We start from the raw sequence: 23,608 nt of genomic DNA, 5'->3' as shown, positions 1-23,608 counted from the left end.
TCATTGCCAGTGCAATCTTCCCCACCCTAAATGCAAACCACTCAATGGACTGATCAGTCTCCACCTCCTATCATTTCTTGGCCTCTCTGCTGAGACCGCCAACAAACGTGGCAATTACTGCCAAGCATAATGGAAGCTTTGTTGAGGGCTTTCACATTTTTATCATTTGTGTCTGAATGCTAAATTGTGCAGAGGGACTCCCTCCAATTGCTTTTAATATAGCTCATAGAAGAGAACTCCAAATGGCAGACACAATATTTATTTTCTGAAGTGAGATGATGTAATTTTCACTATGCTCTTTTTAAAGAGACAGATGCTTATCTGCTATCCTTTGCAGAAGTACAGGATGGTAGTTTAATGAATAACAGAAATGGAAGAAGTGCTGCAGAACAATATAACTACTATCATCTACACATTTTTGACTTGCCATTTTGTGATGCGCTTCCCTGTGGCGCACTTTCCTACCAAGATGATAAATGTCCTGAACTTTCACCATGACTAGAAATCAACTTCTCACCATAGTTCCAAACACAAAGTGTATCTTCTTGACTTTATCAAGCTGCTGATGTAGTGGGGAGACTACGTAGATTTTGTTTCATATAGTACTGTATTACTGCTGAGAGAACATTATATAAAATTATATGCAATGATATATTCCCCATAAAAGTATAGTTAATAATACATTAAGATTGCAGATAAGTTTAAATCAAAATCCCAGATATGAACATGTCTGATGTTTGGGTCCGGATTCAGATTTGAATTTTGCAGTTTGGGGCCCATCTCTAGGTAAGCCAGTACCTGAGCTAACAGTACCTTAGTAAATGTAATGGAGTCCTATATAGTAGAATGGTAAAAGCTACACTTCAGTGCCAATTCAGGTATGAAGCATGGCTAACTGGGTAGTGAAAAGAAGGATGTTCTTGTTGTTAAGAAACTAGAATGGGATTCAGGACATCTGGATTCAGTTCCTGGCTTTCCCACAGATTTCTTGTGTGATCAGAATTTTTATCAGATAGGTTGAGATTCTCACCCTTGCTCTGTCCCTTTTGTGCCAGGTAAAATGGCCATAGCAGTGTAAAGGAGATCCTAAAAGCCCCAGAGCCGGGTTGGGGAGGATTTCCCTGGCAAGGAACTGCAGAAGGCAGCCATAAGGTCCCCTAGCAACCCTTAATGTAGGGATTCTAGGCAGTGGTGCGGCCAGTAGGGCAACCTAGAGAAGCTGCTGTAATTTAGATAGGTCTGAAGCTGTGAAGCAGCCCCAGATCAGGAGGGTGCAAAGATGCTTAAAGTCACCCTAGCCCACCTCTGCCTGGGCAGAGTTTAGTGTTGTGCCTCTAAGAATCTGGTTTTTCACGTACAAAGAATAACTAGGCAAGAGAACCCATTTGCTTTCAAAATTACCTCCGGCTCCTTTGTAGATGCAGGCCCAAGTTGTCAGCACTAACTCTGCCTGTGCATATTTTCTAGACATAATCTAGGACTTGACTTCTGGAAATGTGGCCCACAGAGTTCAGACTGCTTCCTGAAATGCCCACTGAGATTATGCCAGTGGTGCCAGGAGTAAAATTTCAATTACAAAACATCACCATGATTATAAAAGAAATGAGAAATATCTGTGGAAACCTCAAACAAACTACACTTGTTTCATGGGAAAATAGCCTAAGCACTTATCTGCATCTGAAAAACAGAAGATAAGGGGGAGGTGATAAGCAAATTCCAACCCAACCATGTGGAGTCTGCAGTGGGGAATCTCTCAGTTGGAATCTCAGCTTTTGTTGTGAAAAAAAGGCAATGCAAGCAGTGTTTTGGCTACAGAGATGCCATAGGACTGCAGTCTTTGCCTGGCTATCACATAGGAAAATTTGTGACAGTTCAGTTAAAAGACTAATCAACAAATTAAAATTTGCTGGAAATGTTTCAGCTTTGGCATAATGGGGAAGTACAGGTCTAATTTCTAGGTAACTTCTGGTCTTTTTTTAGAGACATATTAGGGAGGGTGGATGGCCATAAAGCATTAAACACAATAGGTGGGGGAATCTGTTCACTTTCCTAGCACTGATTCTTCCCAATGGCTGACGGGATATTCAGCACAGAGAGGGTGGAAGATACGGATGGAATAGCAGCAACAGAGTAGGAGCAGATAAAAAAATTGTATTAAGGGCACTCCCTCTGTGGCAGTTTTGGCAGAAGAGTGGGTGTCTTCTACTCTGGATAACAGTGCAGAACCAAAGACCTTGTCATTAGACTTTTTACTTTATTGCATTTTTTAATTTAGAGGATGTTGAGACTAGTGTAAAAAAAACCAAACACACACCCTAAATGCTTTGGGTTCTGACGACCTAGGAGGTCACCTCTCCTTCACCAAATGCCTAAGATCAGCTGATGCACTCAACCTACCATTCTTTAGATTGAAACATCTAGAGGTTGTGGGCAGAGTATTTTCAGTGCAAGGCCCTTAACTGGGATATACTCCCCTCCATTGTCCGGCTACTCTGGGAAGCTAATGCTCTGAACTTGGTGCAGGGAAGTGTACATTGATTCACCCTGAGGGAGGGCAGGCCACTTTACTGTTGTTGTCCTCCCCTGGGGTTTCTACCAGAGGTGGAGGCTGCTTTATTTTATAAGTGGTATTCCGTAAGAGGTCTGCAGGTGGAGGCTGGCTATGGGATATGCTGATCTGGCATATCCCACCCCTCTTTTCCAGCCAGTATCCCTCACTTGTTGTACTGCATGAACTTCCTACACATGCTTTCCATGCTGCCTTACTCCTCTTCCCACTGGCAGATTATCCCCCTGGAAGGTCCTTTGTCTAGGTTTACACTGGCAGGAGCCCCAGATCTGTTGACTTCAGGGCATTGTGTAAAGTCATTTATTTTCTCAGGCTTCATCTTGAGAGGATGCTGGTGTTTGGGTTTATTTTTAATTTGTGGGGAGAGGTCTATGATTATTTTAAAAACACAGTTTAAAAACACTGTGATGGACTCATTAAATAAAAATAATAAATTACAAATGAAAGTTAGTGGTGGCATAGGAGCCAATCCAAGCTGATTGAAGTCAATGGGAGTATTTACATTGATTTCAGTGGGCGTTGGATAAAAGCCCATAATCTCAGATTGGAGATGCACCTGAAAGGTAACTAGGAAATGGAGACCAAAACAAATGGGAGGCCAATAGAGGCAGCATAAAAATTAATATTGTATATATGTATCTTACTACATGCATGCGGAACATCCATCTTGACTTTGTGAGTCAGTTTTGTACACAAAAATAGTACTAATCCAAAAATAGTACTAATAACAATAATGCCCATTCTGGGATCTGGGTCTGACCAACTGAAATGCAACTTTTCTGAATGGAATTGTTTAAAAGAAGGTCTTTGCATTCACCTCTAAAGCCTTTTGTTGTGTGTGTAAATATATACATATATATGTATGATTATGATTATTTATTGGTCTTTCAACTAATAACCAGAATAACCCTTTACATTAGAACTACAATCTGTTCTCATTTCCACTGGTGTAAATCTGAAATAACATAATTAAAGCCAGGAATTACTCAAAATTTGTAACAGAGACCAGAAGCTAGCTTTTGAAGTATTGTACTAAAAGTCAGTGTAATTTTTGATTAGTTATGCAAATGTTTTAAATAATTGTAGCGTCTCTAGAATTAAGATTCTAAAATAAAAAGAATACATCACATTTCTCCTTAAAATTGCAACTGAACCCCTAAATCTATGTATTGTAGCCATCATTTCCCAAGTCTAAGGCAGCTTTTTATTACAGTGTATGCACATGAACTGAATCATCATTGTCCAGGAACAAATTTGGTCTCTTAGTGTTATTTGGGAGAACAGCAGGAGTCCAGTCAGTTGGTATGAGCACAATAGCATACACAAGCTATTCTATTCTAGCTGTAGACATGTTAATTAATATTTTTTTTGACACCCAGATTGATTGAAATAGCAATTAAAGAGTAATTAAAATGTTTACTTCTGGTAGGAATGTCAACCAAGACGTGGAATATAGCAATTACTTATGACGGATTAGAGGAAGATGATGAGGTCTTTGAAGTAGTTCTGAACTCCCCTGTGAATGCAGTTCTTGGCACCAGGACAAAAGCTGTAGTAAAAATTCTGGACTCAAAAGGAGGTATTCTCTTTTGATCATCATCTTTAAAATCTGGAGCAATCTTGGCTGAGTAGCTACTTACTTTCAACAACACTTACCTTCAAATCAAAATGCTGAATTAAAAAAAAAAAAAAAAGAAAACAGGATTGACAGTTGCAGACCCGTTTATTCTCTCACATAACTCTATTCTTCCTCTTAGGAAACATAGCATGGAGAAAGCAACAAGTACAAAAGAAAAAAACCTTTGCTAACAACAAGCATGTTAGATTTCAGCATTCATCATTATTTTCAAAGGAATTTATTTTGAAGGTCCACTAAAATGTTTTTCTGGTGATTGTATAACAGTTGTTGCACTCCTTTGGGAAAGATGTCAGAAAAAAAATCTAACAACAGAACCCAGCCCTTAAAATAAATTCTGTAGTATCCTACTGGTTTGAGCAATTGTTCTACAATACTGTAGCATTTTTCAGTGATGGAGTGTTTTAATGTGGAAACAGATGAGGAAAATACCAATACTTACCTAGACAGCTAAATTCTTTGAAGATTAAAGAATATTCTTCTCTCTAACTGCCTAGCACAGTGCTTCTCAAACTTTTATACTGGTGACCCCTTTCACATAGCAAGCCTCTGAGTGCGACCCCCCCCCATAAATTAAAAACACTTTTTTATATATTTAACACCATTATTAATGCTGGAGGCAAAGCCAGGTTTGGGGTAGAGGCTGATAGCTTGCAACCCCCCATGTAATAACCTCTCGACCCCCTGAGGGGTCCCGACCCCCAGTTTGAGAACCCCTGGCGTAGCAGAACAGCATTACCCATACAAATGTGAAAATGAATTTGGGTTAGTTTTGCAAAGGTCATTTTTAAAGGTTCATGGTCTGATTTTCTGTCTAGTAACTGGGATGACCAGACATCCCAATATTAGGGGCTTTGTCTTATATAGGCAATTATACCCTCCCCTTCCCCCGCCCACAAAAATATGTGTCCAATTTTTCACACTTGCTATCTGGTCACCCTATTGGTAACACTGATGTAAATCCAAATTATTCAACTGAAGTCAGAGATTCATCAGTGTAAAACTGGTTTGAGAGGAAAATAGGACCATGTCAAAGTGTGAAAAAGAAGGCACCTATGACTGATTGCTTGCTACCCAAATGACTGATAAGGAAGGTACCTGGGACCAACTGGCTGCTGCTGATACATTGATAGGGAAAGATACCTGGGCTTTATAAGGCAGAGAAGAATGGACAGGAGAGGGAGAGAGCTTTGTGTGAGAAATAGTCAAACAGGGGGGGATTGCAGCTGGAGACAGAGAAGAGTAACTGGGGAGCTGTTTGAGGTGGTGCTGAGCTCTTAATAAGACTCCTGAGGGAAGCAGTTGGGGAAGCCTTCTGAAGGTGTCACCTGAGGATCCAGGGAGCACAGGTCCAAGAAGAGGAGCTCAGTAACTCAGAGGACTCCAAAGGGAAAGATAATAAGGAGCAGCCAGGGCGGGCTGATGAGCTGTGTTATCTGGGGAAGTTGAAGAGGAGAGGGACTATGAAAGGGAATAGATAGGCCTCAGAAAGGAGTGGTGGTGCCCAGTGGAAGATCTGAGAGACTTATTTGGAGCTTCAAAATAGACAGACCTTCAGTAAAGGAGGGTTTGTATCTGATGTGAGACTGGGACAAAAGAGACTGTGTTTGAGTGTATGGTAGGGGCATTGGTGTGTGTGATGGCCTTGTTGGACTTATTGGTTATCTTATTGGTTATCTGGGTGAAGGGAAACTGAGGCCAGCTGCTGCAGAACCAGGCGAGGGTCAGAAGAGAGTGCTACAGAATATGTGTGCTCATTTACAGGGCAGCAAAATTTTTTTTGGGATGAGAGAAAATCATTGGGGCATAAATATTACCAAAAATGTTCATTATACCTGAAAATCTATGGACCAAGTGTGTACCTTCAACAGGTACCTCTTAGTGCATTTGATTTTCAGGGAATTGATTTTATTTACTTGTACTAAAGTATTTATACTTTTATGACTCACAGACAATACTATACACAAATGCTCTTTTCCTCTAGGTAAATAAATAGGAGAAATGAGGACTAGTGAATAAATAGCAAATCGGCAACATTAGATGAAAAGTCATCCAACTTTTAATGACAAGCTGTTTCAGTGCCCTAGTCAATGTGACCAGCTATCTGCTCATGTAAAATGAACTGACCATCTGCCATCTTGTATGCTTTCAGGTCAATGCAGCTCTTTCCGTTCCTCTGGCCAAAACAAGCCCAACTTATGGGGGACAGGTGCATTGCTTCCAGTTTCCTCAGGGTCCTCATCGCCCTCCAATCCTGGCACTGTTCACTTGGAAGAAATCCCGCTGTCCTCTTCCAGAGTGATGATGGTGGATAGAGGAGATGTGTTACAGGAATTCAACTTGGTGAATCTGTCAAGGATGAGGCTTAGAGCTGTCAGAAATGGCAAAATAGTAAGGCAGATCTATTTTATGGTGATGGGATGATAATATATATTTTTTAAAACCGTGATTTTACCTGAATTTACTGTAACTAGGAAATATCTGTGCATTCAGTGGATCAGACTTAAGAGCTTTTTAAGAATATACTGTATCTTCTGAAAGCCTTGACACTGAGGAGCTGTCTATATGAGAAAGACAGATGGAGTTGAGGAAGGAAATGTGTATCAAACAACAAACCAAAATAATGCAGATTCGGATGGGGCGGCTTCTCAGCTGGGGTAAATCAGCAGAGCTCTATTGAAATTAATGGAACGAGGTCAATTTACAGGAGCTAATCATCTGATCCTGAAGATACTAAAAAATAAACAAGGAAATAAAATTTACCTAACTTGGAAAAAAACAGTGGAGACACCTCATTAGGCAGATGATTAGGGGTCTAGAGCACATGACTTATGAGGAGAGGCTGAGGGAGCTGGGATTGTTTAGTCTGCAGAAGAGAAGAATGAGGGGGGATTTGATAGCTGCTTTCAACTACCTGAAAGGGGGTTCCAAAGAGGATGGCTCTAGACTGTTCTCAATGGTAGCAGATGACAGAACGAGGAGTAATGGTCTCAAGTTGCAATGGGGGAGGTTTAGATTGGATATTAGGAAAAACTTTTTCACTAAGAGGGTGGTGAAACACTGGAATGCGTTACCTAGGGAGGTGGTAGAATCTCCTTCCTTAGAGGTTTTTAAGGTCAGGCTTGACAAAGCCCTGGCTGGGATGATTTAACTGGGAATTGGTCCTGCTTCGAGCAGGGGGTTGGACTAGATGACCTTCTGGGGTCCCTTCCAACCCTGATATTCTATGATTCTATGATTCTATGATTTCATGTACACTGATTTGATTGGGACATGACTGTGATCTTTAACTGTTATGTAAAGAGACTATGAGCACACCTTTGTGTGTCAGGCCTGGTCTACACATAAAATTCAGGTCGATACAGCTATGGCACTCGGGGGTGTGAAAAATCCACACCCCTAAGCGCCGTAGCTGTGACAATGTAGCTCCCAGTGAAGACACAGCTTGGTGGATGGAAGAATGTTTCCGTTCACCTAGCTAATGTTTCTCAGGGAGATGGAGTTCTACAGTGACAGAAAAACCTTTTCCATTGCTATAGGCTGTCTACGCTATGGGGTTATGCTGGCATCGCTACAGTGCCATAACTATGCTATTATAGTGGCAAAGAGTCCTGTGGCACCTTATAGACTAACAGATGTATTGGAGCATAAGCTTTCGTGGGTGAATACCCACTTCATCAGTTGCTCCAAGATGTCTGTTAGTCTATAAAGTGCCACAGGACTCTTTGCCGCTTTTACAGATCCAGACTAACACAGCTACCCCTCTGATACTATGCTATTATAGTCCCTGTAATGTAGGACATTTTTAATTGCCCACTTTCAGATATCATCCGCCTCCATTGTAGGGGGAAAAAATTAAAACCAAGAATAAAATCTGTAGTGTTTGCTAACCTAGATTATCTAACCAGCAACCCCAATGAGACTTTCATGAAAAGCTTCAGATAGCTACCTGTTTCTATATTGTGTAGATATGCCAAACTCATTTCACTGTCTGGCCTTTTCAGGTTCATCCTTCATCTGTGTTAAGAAATGGAACCCATGTGGCTTTTAAAGTAAGAATATTATGATGTGGCTTCTTCTATGATTCTTTCCTTATTGTGTCTTACCTTAGCTGCATGTACTACAACTTTAATAATTTGATGTAGTTAATACTGACTGCACTGTCTCATTCTCTTCATCTTTTTCTTTGGGGGGGGGGTCTCTTCCCCTTGATTGACAATAATTTGTGTTTCAAAATTCCTTTCCATTTTTGTGAGGAGAATTTTGAAGTTGCTTATGAATGGTAATCCTCTTCCTTTTTCCTTTTTTTTTTTTTTTTTGGTGTTACTTTTAAAATCAAGTATCATGGATTGGTGTCTCTCAGAGTAGAGGATGACACCTCATCAGCTAATTCAAACAAGGCTAACAAGTCAATAATTAACCAAGGGCAGACAAAGATAAATGTGATATCCTCCAGGAAGACAGAAGTCCCACAAGCTGATAAGGCAGAGCTGATGTCTGAATCACACTCTAGCCACCAGGTATGAAGACCTTTTGTTTCATATGAGTTTTCACCATCTGTTTTAACTCAAGCTGTTATCTGAGAGGATTTAACACCTCTGAGATCTCCAGTCCAACCCCACCTCCAAAATTTACTCTTCTAGTTCTTAGTTTAGACTAATTTAGCCAATACATGGATAAATTAACAGCTCAACCCATTTAGCATTAGCATGTCACCATAGGCACCGACTCCATGGGTGCTCTGGGGCTGGAGCACCCACGAGGAAAAAAAGTAGCAGTCCTGCGGATCAGCGCCTCCTGCCCACCAGCAGCCCCGCCGATCAGCTCCTCCCCCTCCCTCCTGGTGCCTCCTGCCCGCCATGGATCAGCTGTTCAGCAGCGTGCAGGAGGTGCTCTGCGGGAGGGAGAAGAGCAGGGGCAGGAAGAGGCGGGCTTGGGGGCTTGGAGGAAGGGGTGGAGTTGGAGCAGGGCCTGGGGGAGAGCAGGTGTCGAGCACCCCCCAGGATCTGAGTAAGTCAGCGCCTATGCATGTCACAATCTTTTGAAGTAAAAACTGACCATTTATTCTGTTCCATAAAACCATTTTGCTTCAATGTGTAAATGTTATTCCCTTTTTCAGGACCTGGTCCTCTCCTTTCCAAAGAGCTGCACGCCTGATTTAGACGGGCTCTTGCATTTTGAAGAAGGCACCCAAAACTTATTTCAGTGTGATGGAATTTCGTGGAAGTTATGGACTTCAGAAAGCAAGGTAACTATTGTCTGCCCTTTGTGTACATTTAATTTAAAGCTTCCCCAATGTTGAATTGTATAGTCCTTTCCACAAGGGATTTTAGTTCATTGTAATAGAGATTTTGTGTTTTGATTGATACATTCAGGTTACACTTTGGATGAGTAAAAGGGAACACTTCTTTATAAAACATTTTTAAGTAAAAGCACTTCAAGAAGGCTTAATAAAAACTTGTCAAAATACTGTTTCTTGACATGATGGTCTTAAACATCTTCAGGTGCAGTCTCATCAGTGTTGCTTCATCATTAAGCCTCAGGAATGTGTGCCTGTCAGATGTATGCAACCCCAACAGACACACTTTTAGACATGTTGGTATGAAATGATGAAGAGTAGGGGCCTGATTCACTGGTATGTTAGGGCTGCTTTGCTCTGCTGTGGTGGTGCAAAGCAGTCCTACACCGGGCTACCAGGGCTTCCACTACATAGGAGGATCTCTGAGTGGTGTATCACTGCAGTAGTGGATTCTCATACCACCCTCTTCCTGCCTACTAGTGGATTCAGGGTGGCTAGGGCTCCATGCCCCCAGCTGATCTCCAGCTGACATTGGCAGCCAGCATACAGTAGCCAGGTTGCTCTAAATTATATTGCAGACCAGTCTGGCGTTCTGATGCCCTGGGTTCAGTGAAGCATCAAGATGGCTTAGGGCTTGTGTAGATGAACAGTTAGCATGCAGCAAGCTGGAATGTAAAACTAAAGTGCACTAGGGAGCTGTGCACTAACTGGCTGCATGGACCCTGCTACCACATCCTAAGAGTTCTGTAGTGTGCTTTGACCTACTTCCATTTCAAAGCAGAGTAGGCCAATGTGCACTACAAAACTCCTAGTGCATAGTAGCAAGGTCCACACGGACATTAAGGGCTTGTCTACACTGGCAAGCTTCTGCACAGTAAAGCAGCTTTTTGTGCTCAAACTGCAGACATATACACGTTGCCAAGCCACTTTGTGCGCAGAAACTCCTCAGTTGCAGTGCTGCAAAAAAACCACCTCGACGAGACTCATAAGGCTATTTGCGCAGAGGCTCCAGCACAGTAATGCCAGTGTAGACACTTGATTGCTTTCTGTGCTGTAATTGGCCTCCGGAGCTGTCCTACAATGCGCTCTGCTCATTGTTTTGAACTCTGCTGCCCTGGAGACATGTGCCCCTCCCCTTTCAAAGCACCGTTTCTGACAGCCGTTGCATGCTGTGCTGATCTGCTCTGGGACACCAAGCAAACCATTAATGTGAAATGCTTGGGTTGTTGAACACAGAGGTGTGTGTGTGTGTGTGTGTGTGTGTGAGAGCGTGCCCAGGGAGGGAGGTGGGGGTTGATGTCAGGGTTTCCCCCTCCCCCTGCCTCAGGACTGGTTGCTTCCTGCCGCTGTCTGAACTTACAAGACAGCATGTTGACACACTCTCGTCCCCCAAAAAACACTGTTGCTCCCCCACTTCATACACACACACTCCCTGTCACACAACTCCCCGCCCCGCTTCAGTTGAAAAGCAGCTGACCGTGTAGAAGGATGCCCATGGAACAATGGAATTGGGAAACCTGCATCATGTGATGCTGTGCCTGCCCCATGAGGCATTGCAAACCCTTCCCAAAGCACCCTGCAGCCAGTCCCACAGTGGGATAGCGACCACAATGCACTGCTCTCTTCGCCGTTGCAAGAGCTGCTAATATGGATGCGCTCCAGCATCACAAGGAGCGCAGTGTGAACACGCAACAGCAGTTTAATTCCAGCATTTTAATAAAAGTGGTATCACTTGTGGCACAGAAACTTGCCAGCGTAGACATACCCTTCTGGAACCAACCGCACTGGACAGAGGTGGGGAGGTGGTGCTTCCCGAAACGGCCAAGCATGGCCCCGCCTACGCTCTGCCCCCAGGGCCCCACTTTGGCTGGGCTGGGCTCGAGGGGGCTGGAGCCATGCCGCCTGCCTTCCCGGGACTGGGGAGGTTACAGCAGTGCCGCTGCATGCTCTCCCTCCCGGCGCTCTGGGGTTGGGGAGGCTGCAGTGGCACCACCGCATGCTCTCCCTTTTGGGGGCATGCACTCCCTCGGGCGGAAGGGGCAGGGCTGGGGGCTAGCCTCCCGCAGCCAGCAGTTCACACCCTGCCCATGTGCGCTGGCCAATCATGCCAGCCCAAGGCGCGGCCTTCCAAAACACGGGGCCCAGAGCAGTAGCCCCAATTCACCGGACCCTAGGGACTCCCTGGCTGTAGGGTCTGCTACGTACTAACTGTTCATCTACACAAACCCTTAACGCCATCTTTGTACACATCTCCTTTGATGTGTACACTGAGCACTTCTCAGATGCACCAAAGAATCAGGACCTAAAACACAGAGGAAACTCGATGGCCCCAATGGTCACTCTTCACTGTGTGAAATGGCAACTAATTCTATCTTGACTCGGTCACACAGTCTGAATTAGATTGTAAACTCTTTCGGACAAGGAGTGATTCTTAATCTCTTTGGGTATGTCTACACTGCAATTAAACCCCTTCATCTGGCCTGTGCCAGCTGATTCAGGCTCACAGGGCTTGGGCTATGGGGATATTTAATTGCAGAGTAGATGTTTGGGCTCAGGCTGGAGCCTGAGCTCTGAGACCCTTCAGCTATGGGACTCATCCAAAATGTAGCCTGAATGTATCAACTAAACACAAAACCTCTATTAAAAAAAAACTAAAATCCCCTGTGGGAAGGACTGTATAGTCCTGTGGGCCTGAGTCAGCTGGCATGGGTCAGCTGCTGGTGTTCAATTGCAGTGTAGGCAGACCCATAACGTACAGTGCCTAGCACAGTGGAGCTCCTGGCTGCTGCTCTAATACATACTATCAGAGAAAAGCAACAAGAATTATTGGAGGCATGGAAAGTATGCCTTACAGTGCGAGACTTAAGGGGCTCAATATATTTAGCATATTGAAGGGAAGGTTGGGAGCTGACTTGCTCATGGGCTGTAAAGACCATACAGGGAATCAATATCAGAGGGCTCTTTAATTTAGCAGACAGAGACATAAAGTCCAGTGGCTGGAAGCTGAAGTTAGACTATCTCAAACTGGGAATAAGGTCTAAATTTTATTAGTGAGTGTCAAGGTTCTCTCCCCACTCTGAACTCTAGGGTACAAGTGTGGGGACCCGCATGAAAGACCCCCTATGCTTATTTCTACCAGCTTAGGCTAAAAACTTCCCCAAGGCACAAATCCTTCCTTGTCCTTGGATGGGTAATGCTGCCACCACCAAGTGAGTTAGACAAAGATTCAGGAAAAGGACCACTTGGAGTTTCTGTTCCCTAAAATATCCCCCCAAGCCCCTTCACCTTTCCTGGGGAGGCTGGAGAATAATATAACAACCAAATAGGTAAACCAGATTCTTAAAAAACAGAACTTTATTATAAAGAAAAAAAATAAAAGAAGCACCTCTGTAAAATCAGGATGGAAGATAACTTTACAGGGTAATCAGATTCAAAACACAGAGGATTCCCGTCTAGGCAAAACTTTAAAGTTACAAAAAACAGGGATAAACCTCCCTGTAAGAATAGGGAACATTCACAAGCTAAAAACAAAAGATAATCTAATGCGCCCTTGCCTTATTTACTTACTCTTTTTGCAATATTGAGACTCATTTTAGGATGATTTTAGGAGAAGGAGTTTTCTGACCTGATGCTTCTCTGCTTCCCCAGAGAACACACAACACAGAGCACAAACAAAGCCTCCCTCCCCCCCAGATTTGAAAGTATCTTCTTTCCCCATTGGTCCTTTTGGTCAGGTTCCAACCAGGTTATTTGAGCTTCTTAACCCCTTACAGGTAAGGAGGAATTCTAGGCTACCCTTAGCTGTACGTTTATGACAGTGAGGGTAATTAATCCCTGGAACAGTTTACTAAGGGCTGTGGTGGATTCTTAGTCACCTGAAGTCTTTAAATCAACACTGAATGTCTGTCTAAAATATACATGCAAGATCAACCACAAGTTTTTGGGCTTCATACAGGAATTACTGGGTGAGATGCTATGGCCTGTTGTGCAGGAGGTCAGCCCTGATGCACTGCAGACATCCCGAGCCCTGGCACACCCCACAGGGCTAAAGCCCTGAACCCTGGTGCACTGAGGAGCCCCATGTCCCAGCACACCCCACGGGGCTGAAGCTCCAAGCCCTGGTGCATCCCGGAACCCTGAATGCGGGAGGCATGGGGAGCTCTGGGAAACACTCTGTGAGAATTTAAACCCTGAATATAGTGTAACTGCTTTGATCTTGTGCATGCCTACTCCACTAGATGAATATTGCACCCAGTCTATCTTTTGAAGTTACTGATGTTGAATTTAAAAAACTCCTTCAGTTTTATTAATATAAACAAATGTTTGTGTTTGTTTTGATCCTGACAAAGCATGTTAAAGCGGCGCTTTAGAAGGCTGATGCTATTAACAAGTCACTCTGAGCATGAGCAATCTTTTTATTTCAGGATGTTAGCATGAAAAAATGCCCATCTGGATGGAGCCATCATGGCAGCAGCTGCTATTTCCTGATCACAGACCAGAAAGTCACTTGGAATACAGCTGCTCGGGCTTGCCGGGAGCAGTAAGTCTTTTTCAGATTCATCATTTTGTTTGGTAGTTGGGTGTTGCTCCTGCACTGAGCCGCTTCCTACGCTCAGTTGATTCTGTTAACCCCCATTCCATTGATGCTGCACAGCTGAGGGTTCTGGCCCAGTCCAAGAACTAATATAAAAATAAAAGCCCAAGAAAGGTTAATCTCAAAATGTTTGTGTTGGATGCTTACCTCCCACCCCTTCTTCAGGATTTCCATTCCTGCAATGCCTTGTTTGCAGTGGTGACACTTTCCTCCACAGCATCACTGAATGGGAAGTTGAGGGAAGTGAAGACTCAATTTCTCACACACTTCACTCTCCAGCTTGTGACCCCCCCCCCACTTTCCTGCTTACAGTGTTGCCAGCTGTTACAATTTTATTTGTGTGTCTCACAATATTTGGTGTTGGTTTTTTTGCTCTAAGCACTCGTTCTTGGAGTCATGTGAAGACATGGGAATTTTGGCTTGCATTTAAACACAAAATTTCTAACCTTCCATCTTGCTGAGAAAAGTTTGAGCCTATACAGTCTTCAAGACTAGAAGGCAAATAAAGAGAACCCAATATTAAATGGCTTAACAGGCATGAAATTTCTAAACAATTTTGTGATTTTTTTCCCTTTTTTTGAGCGTGGGGGGCTGACTCACGATTTTTGAAAGCTTGGGGTTGGCAATGCTTATAGCACAGACTCAGCATAATTCTGGGGAGGCGAGTTTGTTCATTCTCTACCATAGAATGGAATCTGGGAGAGCAGTGAGGTTCTGATCAACTTTATAGTGCTGGAGCCTAGCAAAGCATATGCATGGTGGGTGCATTTCTTCCTTCCTTTCTATTCCCTTCACCTACTGTGTCTGCATCTTTCTATCCTATAAGCACCACAGCACGCCTAATTAGACAGGGTGAGACCACATTTTTCAACCTTACTTTAAGGGGGCCTTAACTCAGTTAAACATCTAAAAACATTAACTGGACTCACAATTTTGTGAGTAAAAAAAACCAGAGGTTGACTGAAACAGGAGAGGAGAAGAGGGAGTAAAGGAAGGGGCCAGGGAGTTAGGGAAGTAGACAGGTGTTGGGTCATTCTCCAAGAGCCCTAGTTAGGGTTCTCCAGGATCCTTTTCTGTCCATAGCAGCCCTCTGAGTGCTGATTCAAGCTTGGATAAGAAGCTTTGGGGCATGGATAATGGTGGCAGAATTGTGGAGTCAACTGTGACGAGGTGAAAATACAGGACAGGAGAGGGGCCAGGGACTCAGAACTGACATGGGATGGGGCGGGGCAGAGGGCTACAACTGGCTGACCAGAGAGGGGAGGTATAGGGAATGACTGGAGTGAGGGATGGTTAGGACCAGGCTCACCCCAGGAGAGGTGGCTGGGGAGGAGCCAGGTTAGGGGTTGGTTGTGTCCCAGGTGAGGGTAGAGCCCTGGTGTTGGGACCCCTGTCCCACAGTCCCTGACCTGGGGAAAGGCAGGGAGCAGGCTGCAGGCATAGAGACCTCCCAGCACAAGAGCCAGCACAGCAGGAGGGGTATGGGGACAGAACTGCTGGAGCCCCTGACAGACTCTGCGGCTGAGCGGAACAGGGGCCAGAACATGTCTCTGTCCCCATCTCCTTCTGCTCCTTCCCCCACACTTGGCTCTGGGGCTGTGCAAGTATTGCTGCTCCTGGGACTGCTGCACTGGGGCCGTAATGGCAGAAGCAGCAGCAGCAGCCAGAGGGTTCCAGAATAACTCTTCTTAGGGAATGACCCACCCCATTCCCATCTGCTTCTCCAGCTCCATGTCCCCTTCCTTTACTCCCTCTCTTCTATCCTCTGCTCCCATCCTGCTTCATTCATATTACTGGAGCTACCTCCTTCATGCTTAGGGTCTAACTCAGGGGGCGGTAACCTGCGGCACACGTGCCAAAGGCAGCACGCGAGCTGATTTTTAGTGGCACTCTGCTGCCAGCGGGGGTCCTGGCCCCACTCATCCCGCTGCCGGTCTGGGGTTCCGTCTGCCACCCGCGCTGCCGGTCTGGGGTTCCGTCCGCCAGCCCCTGCCAGCCGGGGTCCTGGCCGCTGGCCCCGCTCAGCCTGCTGCCAGTCTGGGGTTCCGTTGGCCAGCCCCTGTAAATGTGAAATTTATTACTGACATGCAAAACCTTAAATTAATGAAGACTTGGCACACCACTTCTCAAAGGTTGCCGACTCCTGCTCTAACTGATTGGCATATTGGGGGTTGGGAAGAAATTTTCCCCTGAGTCAGATTGACAGGTACCCAGTGTGGGGAGGGGGTATCTCTGCAGTATGGAATATGGGACACTTACAGGTTTAAACTAGTATAAATGGTGGATTCTCTGTAACTTTAAGTCTTTAAATCATGATTTGAGGACTTCAGTAACTCAGCCAGAGGTTAAAGGGTCTATTACAGGAGTGGGTGGGTAAGATTCTGTGGCCTGCAATGTACAGGAAGTCAGACTAGATGATCATGATGGTCCTTTCTGACCTTAAAGTCCTATGAGCCTATATCCCTTGATGTGGGCAATGGCCTCTGAGGTTGCTTCCCAATTCTGAGGTTTTGTGGGGGTGAAGGAGTGGGAAGGGGAAGGTCTATGGCCCTCACTTGAATTTAGCAGTGTGGATGTTGCAGCATGGGCAGCGGTTTGGGCTAGCCCCCCGAGTCAAAGCCCATCTGACCTCCTGGGTCTGAACGTGGCTGGCTAGCCCGAGGCACCACCCATGCCGCAACATCCACGCAGCTATTTTAGCATGCTAGCTCAAGCTGAGCTAGCATAAGTCAGTTTACCTCCGCTGCAAATCACACCTCCCCGTTGCAATGCAGATCTACCCTGAGGCTTTGAAAATGCCTAGGCAGAGCTGCCAGAGCATAGCTTTCTCAAGTGCCAATGCAAAGCTCCATCCTAGATTTCAGGTGCCAGAGCAATGCTCCAGACCACTCTGGCAGCCCTGCTGGAGAGTAACAAATTGTGGAGAGTGGTAGACTGCATAAAAATTGAAAGCGGATTGGGCCTAGCACATACTTATCTGGGCCCTGCAACTATTCTGTAAAATAAAGTTTGCAACAGAGAGGAGCCAGAGGTGAAAAAGAGGTTAATGGGGACTGGATTGAAACGTGTTTTGAGCAATGAGGGCAGCAGGGGGAGCATGGAGAATAAAGTAGTTCTTAATTGATTCCAGTCCTTCATGACAGTTTGAGTCTGCTCCGGATAATTGGCAAAGGTTAGGTCTTAGTTCTTATATCATCCAGACCAATTAACCTATCCTTGCTCAAATGTCACCTAGTCTGGCCAACTCTGGCGATTTTTATCATGAATCTCATGGTGGTGGTCTTAAAGTTCCAGCTCCTGGACCCAAGTGATTATGTCAGAGTCTCAGCTTCCATTTTTAAAAAGCAAGTTGTTAGACCCCCTTCCCTCCCCCCCCCCCGGCTGTAGAGAAAAGCTGGAAAAGTGCAACCCAAGTGCACCCTAAAGCATAGGCGCCGACTCCCTGGGTGCTCCGGAGCTGGAGCACCCACGGAAAAAAAATAGGGGGTGCTCAGCACCCACTGGGATGACCAGCTGTTGGCAGCCAGGGATCAACTGTTTTGCGGGTGCCTTGGCAGATGAGCTGTTTCCTATGGGTAGCCTGCATGCAGCTGCGATCAGCTGTTTGGCAGGCAGGTTCAGATCAGCTGTTTCCCACCTCCCTGCTCTGGCAGGGGCTGAGTGAGTCTCATAAAAAAAAAAAGCCCCAGGGCTAGGTGTGGGCAGGAGTGCTGGACTATCAGCAGGAGCACAGCCAGCCCTGCTCACCTAAGGCCATCCCACAGCTCTTGGGCTGATGGCCATGGTGTCCAGTGTATGGTTGCTCCCTGCCAGCCAGGCTCCACTCCAGCCACAGCAGGCATCAGGTGACCCCAAGGAGCCCAGCTAGGCTGGGGGTGGGTGCAGTGGTGGATTAGGGGGAGGAGAAGCTCCGGACCCCGGCAGGAGCCACGCTGGGGGGGAGGGAGGAGAAGCCCGAGCAGGAACCACACTGGGTGGAGGGGAAGGGAGGAGAAGCCCCGGCCCCCGGCAGGAGCCATGCTGGGGGTGGGGGAGAGAAGCCCCAGCACCGTGCTGTGGGAGAGGGGAGGGAGGAGAAGCCCCGGACACCGGCAGGAATCACGCTGGGGGGGAAGGGGGAGGAGAAGCCCAGGACCCTGGCAGGAGCTACACTGGGGGGGGGGGGGGAGGATACATGGGGGATGGGAGGAGAAGCTCTGGACCCTGGCAGAACATGTGGGGCTGAAGTCCCCGGCTTGGGAGCCCCAGCTGCCCTAGTGGCAGAAGCTGCAGGGCTGAAGCCCCGACCCCACTCTGTGCGGAGCTGGCCTGAGCCCCTCTCTCTCCCGTCCCCCCTGTGGAGCTGGCTCTCACTCTCTGGCTGTGGAGAAATTCAGCCCAAATCTACCCACATTGGTATCTCCATTTCCCCCATCATCACACAGCCATGAATGGATTTAGCCTAGGAGGCAGGGTCAGTATTGGCCCCATTTGGCAGGTGGGATCTAGGGCACACACAGGTGAAGTGACTTTCCCAAGGCTAAGCAGGGAGTCTGTTGCAGAGCAGAGAATCAAACCCAGAACACCTGAGCCCGACGCCTGTGCCTTAACCATAGGCACCTTCCCACCCAAGGAGGGGGAACCCCCTCTGCCACTTCGAGTGTGTGGGTGGGAGCAGGCACTAGACAGAGCCACCAGGAGGAGGCAGAGAGAGATGGGAAAAGGTACATGGGTGGGGAGCAAGAAAGGGGAAACATCAGGAATGGGAGCAAGGACTTAGAGAAGAAACAAGAGAAAGGGAAAGGGACAGGGAGAGTGAAAGGAAGGGAGACGAGAAAGAGGAAGAAAGAGGGGAAAGACTCCCCACTGCTTGTCCCTCCCATCCACCTTCTTCCCACAGCCATCAGTGGCCTCAGCTCCCAAACAGGCCCTAAGCAGGTGTGAAGCCCAGAGCGAACATACTGTCTTTAAACTGGGATGTTAGTGAAGACAGCTTGTAGCTGAGTGTAATGATTTTAATATACTGTAATTCATGATAATGTAATGATATATTTCATTACTATTTTAATAAGGGTTACATTGTTAAGATGCCAATGATAGACACATATTCAATAACAGAATATGAAAGAAGTGTATAAATATGCTGAAAATTGCCATTTGGGGGGAGGCTGAGCCCCCCCAAACACACACACCTTGCCTTCAAGGCAGGAGGGGGCAGAAAGGAGTGAGCAGTGGGCAGGAGATGCTCAGGGAGAGGACCTAAGGGGAGGGGACAGAGTGGGGGCAGGAAGAGGTGGAGTGGGGCAGAGTGAGGGCGGGGCCTTGGGGAAAGGGGCTGAGCTGGGATGGGGCACCCACCGGCAAAACGAAAAGTCAACACCTATGCCCTAAAAGGTTCAGAAACCAGAGGCAAATAAAAGAAACCTCATTTTTGTTAATTTCATTATTTCAATGGATCTGGTTGGTGATCTTTTGAAAGCGTGAGGTTGGCAATGCAGTGTACTTCCTCCCTACCTGCAAGTGAAGGGGAGGGGTGCGGGAGAACCTGCCCAACCCTACTGCTGCCATGCTGGGAAGGCCAGAAAGAGCTTTGCTCCCTCTCCTGATCTCTCTGCTGTTTGAGGCAGTTTTCCCCTGGTTCTATTTATATTGGCAACAACATGCTCTTGCATTCATTATGACTTTGTTTTGCCTGGTGGGTAATATGAGCCATATAATGATCCTTTTCCTGTCCTCCTCCAGACAACATCCCGAACAAAGCTGTCAGGCCAGCAGATCCTGATTATCTTCTCTCTGAAATCCCTTTCACATTCAACTAGCTGGGAGGGAACCCTCCCTAAATTACATTAGTCAGACCTCTTTTCTCTGGGAAGTCCACCTTGTGTGTGTCAGTAGCTGCAGAGACTCCTTTCCTGCTGGAAAGTTGTGTGTAATATGAAAATTGAATGAGGTTAAATGATGGTATGGAACACCACAAGGAAGAGTCAAAGTATATCAGCTAACTAACAAGCAAACAAATCTCTCATGAGCCATGATAATTTAATTAAAGCTGGATACTTCAGTTTGAGGAGGCTTTTTCATGTTAAATGAGAGCTCCTCCCCCCTCTACTGCAAATGGCTTACAGATGTGCAGATCCCAGTCTCAGAAGATGTTTAATTCATTTTGAAGTGCTGATTGGAAGATGAGTTAATAAATGGTTTTAGTTTTCTGTTCTCTTATTTCTGTTCCTGGAACAGATCAGCCGTTTCATTCCCAAAGTAATGCATGCCTAGCTCCTCATTATTTTACTGGTGATGTTAGATCGGTAATGAATTTACAGATGAAACAGCCAGTTTCAGAACACTGTAAAACATCATTTCACTACCAGGTTTCCATCTGGGAAAACTACTCTGTGCATTATTTACTTTTTTTCCAATTTTATAAGAAACAGTGTTGGTGGATATACAATTTTTAAAACAAAGTTAAGCTACAATGTTGCTGGCTCAATGGCAGTCAGACTCCAACTAAGGTTAATTCCCTTTAAAGAAAAAATATGTACCTTGTATCTTCTACCCCAGTGGTTTTCAACCTGTGGTCTGCAGAACCCTGGGGGTCCACACACTATGTCTAAGATTTCCAAAGGGGTCTGCACCTCCATTCAAAAAATTTTATGGGTCCCCAAATGAAAAAAGGTTGAAAACGCAAACTTGGCTAGATAAATACGCCTTGCAGAGTCCCTGGAAGAGCAACACACTCAGGCCTTGTCTAAACACACAAGTTGTACTGGTTTAACTATACTGATGTGGTTAATATGGATGCAGTTAGATTGGCAAAATTGTGCCACTATCCACACTAGCAGTTGTACTGGTATAACTCTAATGATAAAAAAATCACACCACTAAAAAATGTAGTGTTTATACTGGTACAAAAATTGTATGTCAACCACACCTCAGGATGGGGAGTTAGTTGCTGAATTAATGACCCTTTCTGAAAACATCCTTGCACCAGATACCTCCCATTTGTAACTGGAGACAGTGTAAACAAATTAATAGCAGCAGTCTCAGCCACATTTGGATTCCACTTAGGAGCCATAAATACAGATCCTAAGGCACAATATGGTACATTAATACTTTTACAGTGAGTAGGATTGTCCATATCTTCATTCTGACAGGACTGACCATTAGGGAGTAATGAACCTGAAGACATTCAGATTTGGGGTTTAGCTACAAAGTGACAGGGTTCGTGTTTCAGCGTTGGGTTTTGACATAAACATGACACTCGCCCATTAGAATCTGCACACTGGATGACATATGAACCTGTTTGTTCAGCCCCTCAACAGTGACAAGTCACAACATTTCATAATAAAATGCTTCCCTTGAAACAGATTTGTTCTGTGTCATGATGGCGTGATATAAAAACAGCTAATTGCCCCACCAAACTTGCATCATTTCTGCCACACTAATTGCAGGGTATTGTTCTCAGACAGACAATGCAGACATGACAATGCAGGGTTACTGTAGAATGTTTAACACACAACAAAGAAGGTTGCTCAGTGGAAAGGAAACCTTCCATTTGAGTAACAGAAGTGTTTTCAACACTTGTCAAAGAACTGTTTATGAATCTGATTCTCTCGGCTCAATTCTCCCCTGCCTCCAAGCTCCTCTTGGCATGAGGGGAGGAGAGCTCCTTTACAGTTCCCTGATTCTGCACTGGCCCAGACCCAACAGTGGTTAGAGCAGCCTAGGATGCTGTTCCAGTTTATGCCCTTGCGGACATTGCATCAGTTGAGGAGCAGTGTAGCAGAGCTCTGCTTGCACGGGAGCCCCCTCCTTCTGATTTAGGCCACTAGGGAGTTCCCCCGCATAAGGGGAATTTTCTGGGGGCCATTTGTGGCCATGCACTTTGCACTGCCTGAGTGACACAAAGGGTCCGGCTTGTATAGGAAAATCAGGGCCTCTCTTCCATTGATCCGGAATCTCCATGCGTTAGCATTTAAATAAACTAACAGCCAGAGCTCAGAACTCAGATTGCTGCTCTTCAGGGCAGGGATCATCTTTTTGCTGTCTTTGTACAGCACTTAACACAACTGGGTCCTGGTCTGTGACTGGGTTTCCTAGGCGCTACCATAATACAAAAAATTAAAAAAAGGTCTAAAGCTATGTCTGGGAGTTGCTCAGTGCCTTTGGCACTCCCTTGATCTTGGGCCAGCTGTGTGTCTGGCTGTGTTAACTAGTGTTGGTGCTAATGGCCCCAAATGAGATATGACCGCCTGTGCTAGCCGGGTATGGAGTTGCCCCAACCATTCCTCCTCTGCTGGACATAGGGTATGTGATTTAGGGTCTGTTGCAGCTGCTCTGCACCACCCAAGGATCTCCCTATGCTGTAGGGATCCTTCTCGTACCTGGTTAAACTGCCTATTGGGCAGTTTTAGTTTGGTATAGAGCTGCCCTGGAGAAAGCATAAAGGAGAGAGTTTAGCTCCTGAATGCCTTGCGTATTGCTGTGAACACCCTTGGCAGGCACCATTTAGCTGAAATGTTTGCTTAGTTGGGACTGATTGCTCTGAGGTGCTGGATGCTTTTGAATGCATCGTATAGAGATTTTAAAGCACACAGAAAAAAATGTAAATGGACATATTTGGCACCACAATGAGTGTTGTGTGTATTTTATATAAAGTAGTATCTCCTTTTCAGTAGAGACTTTTTAATTAGGGTTTAGTTAGAATTACAGTTAGCTTCATAAATATCTTTATATTGTCATTTCCTGCCTGTCTGGAGCCCGGGCCTAGGTTAATGCTATTATCATACATGCACTTTCAGAACTGTTCTCATTTTCTTAGAGTGTGTCTAGAGCTGTGACTACATGTAATGATTAGAAATGTCTTTTCATACAAGCATGATTTTTAAATCAGTATTTGGAAGGGACCTCTCTTGAGATTAGATTTTATTATAGCCACACCAGTCTTTCTTCTGGCTGCAATCAGGTGTTTCTATTATTTGGATTGAAATAAGAGGTTGATCTCATTATTGCTATGATCACTAGGGTGTATATCCCAGGTTTGTAGCACTTGGTGAAGCAACTTTCTAGTGCCAGTGATTTAGTTTTACTGAATTTTCATGAACCAATCAAAGGATTATACTGCTGTTAAATTAAATGATTTGGTTCAAAGGTTTAGAACATATGTAAGCAGAGACCCAGCTCAACTGCTTATTGAATTAAGTGGAAGACGCTGTAAATCAAATAAGTCTTTAAAATTTCTGCTAGGACTTTATTGAAGACATTTAAGCCTGATCTACACTACAGTTTCAACCGTGTCAGGAATCTATCTGTTTATACTCCAGTTGTCCCCGATCCAGTTATAACACAGTTCCATTTTGAAGTGTAAATGAAATTTTACCTTTATTTATCCAAGGCTTTAGCATAGTTCTGGGGACATGGTTAAAAGAGAGTTTGCATTACAAAATGGAGCCATAATATGACCAGATCCCTCGACATGGTTGTATTTGTAGGGTAGATGGACCTTAACTTACTGTTACAAATAAACAACTCTTG

The 23,608-nt window shown here is 45.2% G+C and overlaps 1 protein-coding gene across 2 annotated transcripts in view; it reads left to right on the top strand.

The window, feature by feature from the left end:
- Positions 1-23,608, top strand: part of FREM1 (FRAS1 related extracellular matrix 1) — a 103,772-nt gene that overhangs the window by 75,522 nt on the left and 4,642 nt on the right. For both annotated transcript variants that reach the window (XM_074953412.1, XM_074953413.1), the window contains 6 exons: positions 3,999-4,148; positions 6,358-6,596; positions 8,210-8,257; positions 8,546-8,725; positions 9,325-9,453; positions 13,929-14,044. In XM_074953412.1, coding sequence (XP_074809513.1) covers positions 3,999-4,148; positions 6,358-6,596; positions 8,210-8,257; positions 8,546-8,725; positions 9,325-9,453; positions 13,929-14,044 — 862 coding nt within the window. The remainder of the gene's footprint in view (positions 1-3,998; positions 4,149-6,357; positions 6,597-8,209; positions 8,258-8,545; positions 8,726-9,324; positions 9,454-13,928; positions 14,045-23,608) is intronic.

This window comes from Natator depressus, chromosome 5 (genome assembly GCF_965152275.1).
Source record: "Natator depressus isolate rNatDep1 chromosome 5, rNatDep2.hap1, whole genome shotgun sequence".
In the NCBI taxonomy this organism is placed as follows: domain Eukaryota; kingdom Metazoa; phylum Chordata; order Testudines; family Cheloniidae; genus Natator; species Natator depressus.
Note: the sequence above shows the minus strand (reverse complement) of the source record. Positions and strands in the feature narration are given on the sequence as shown.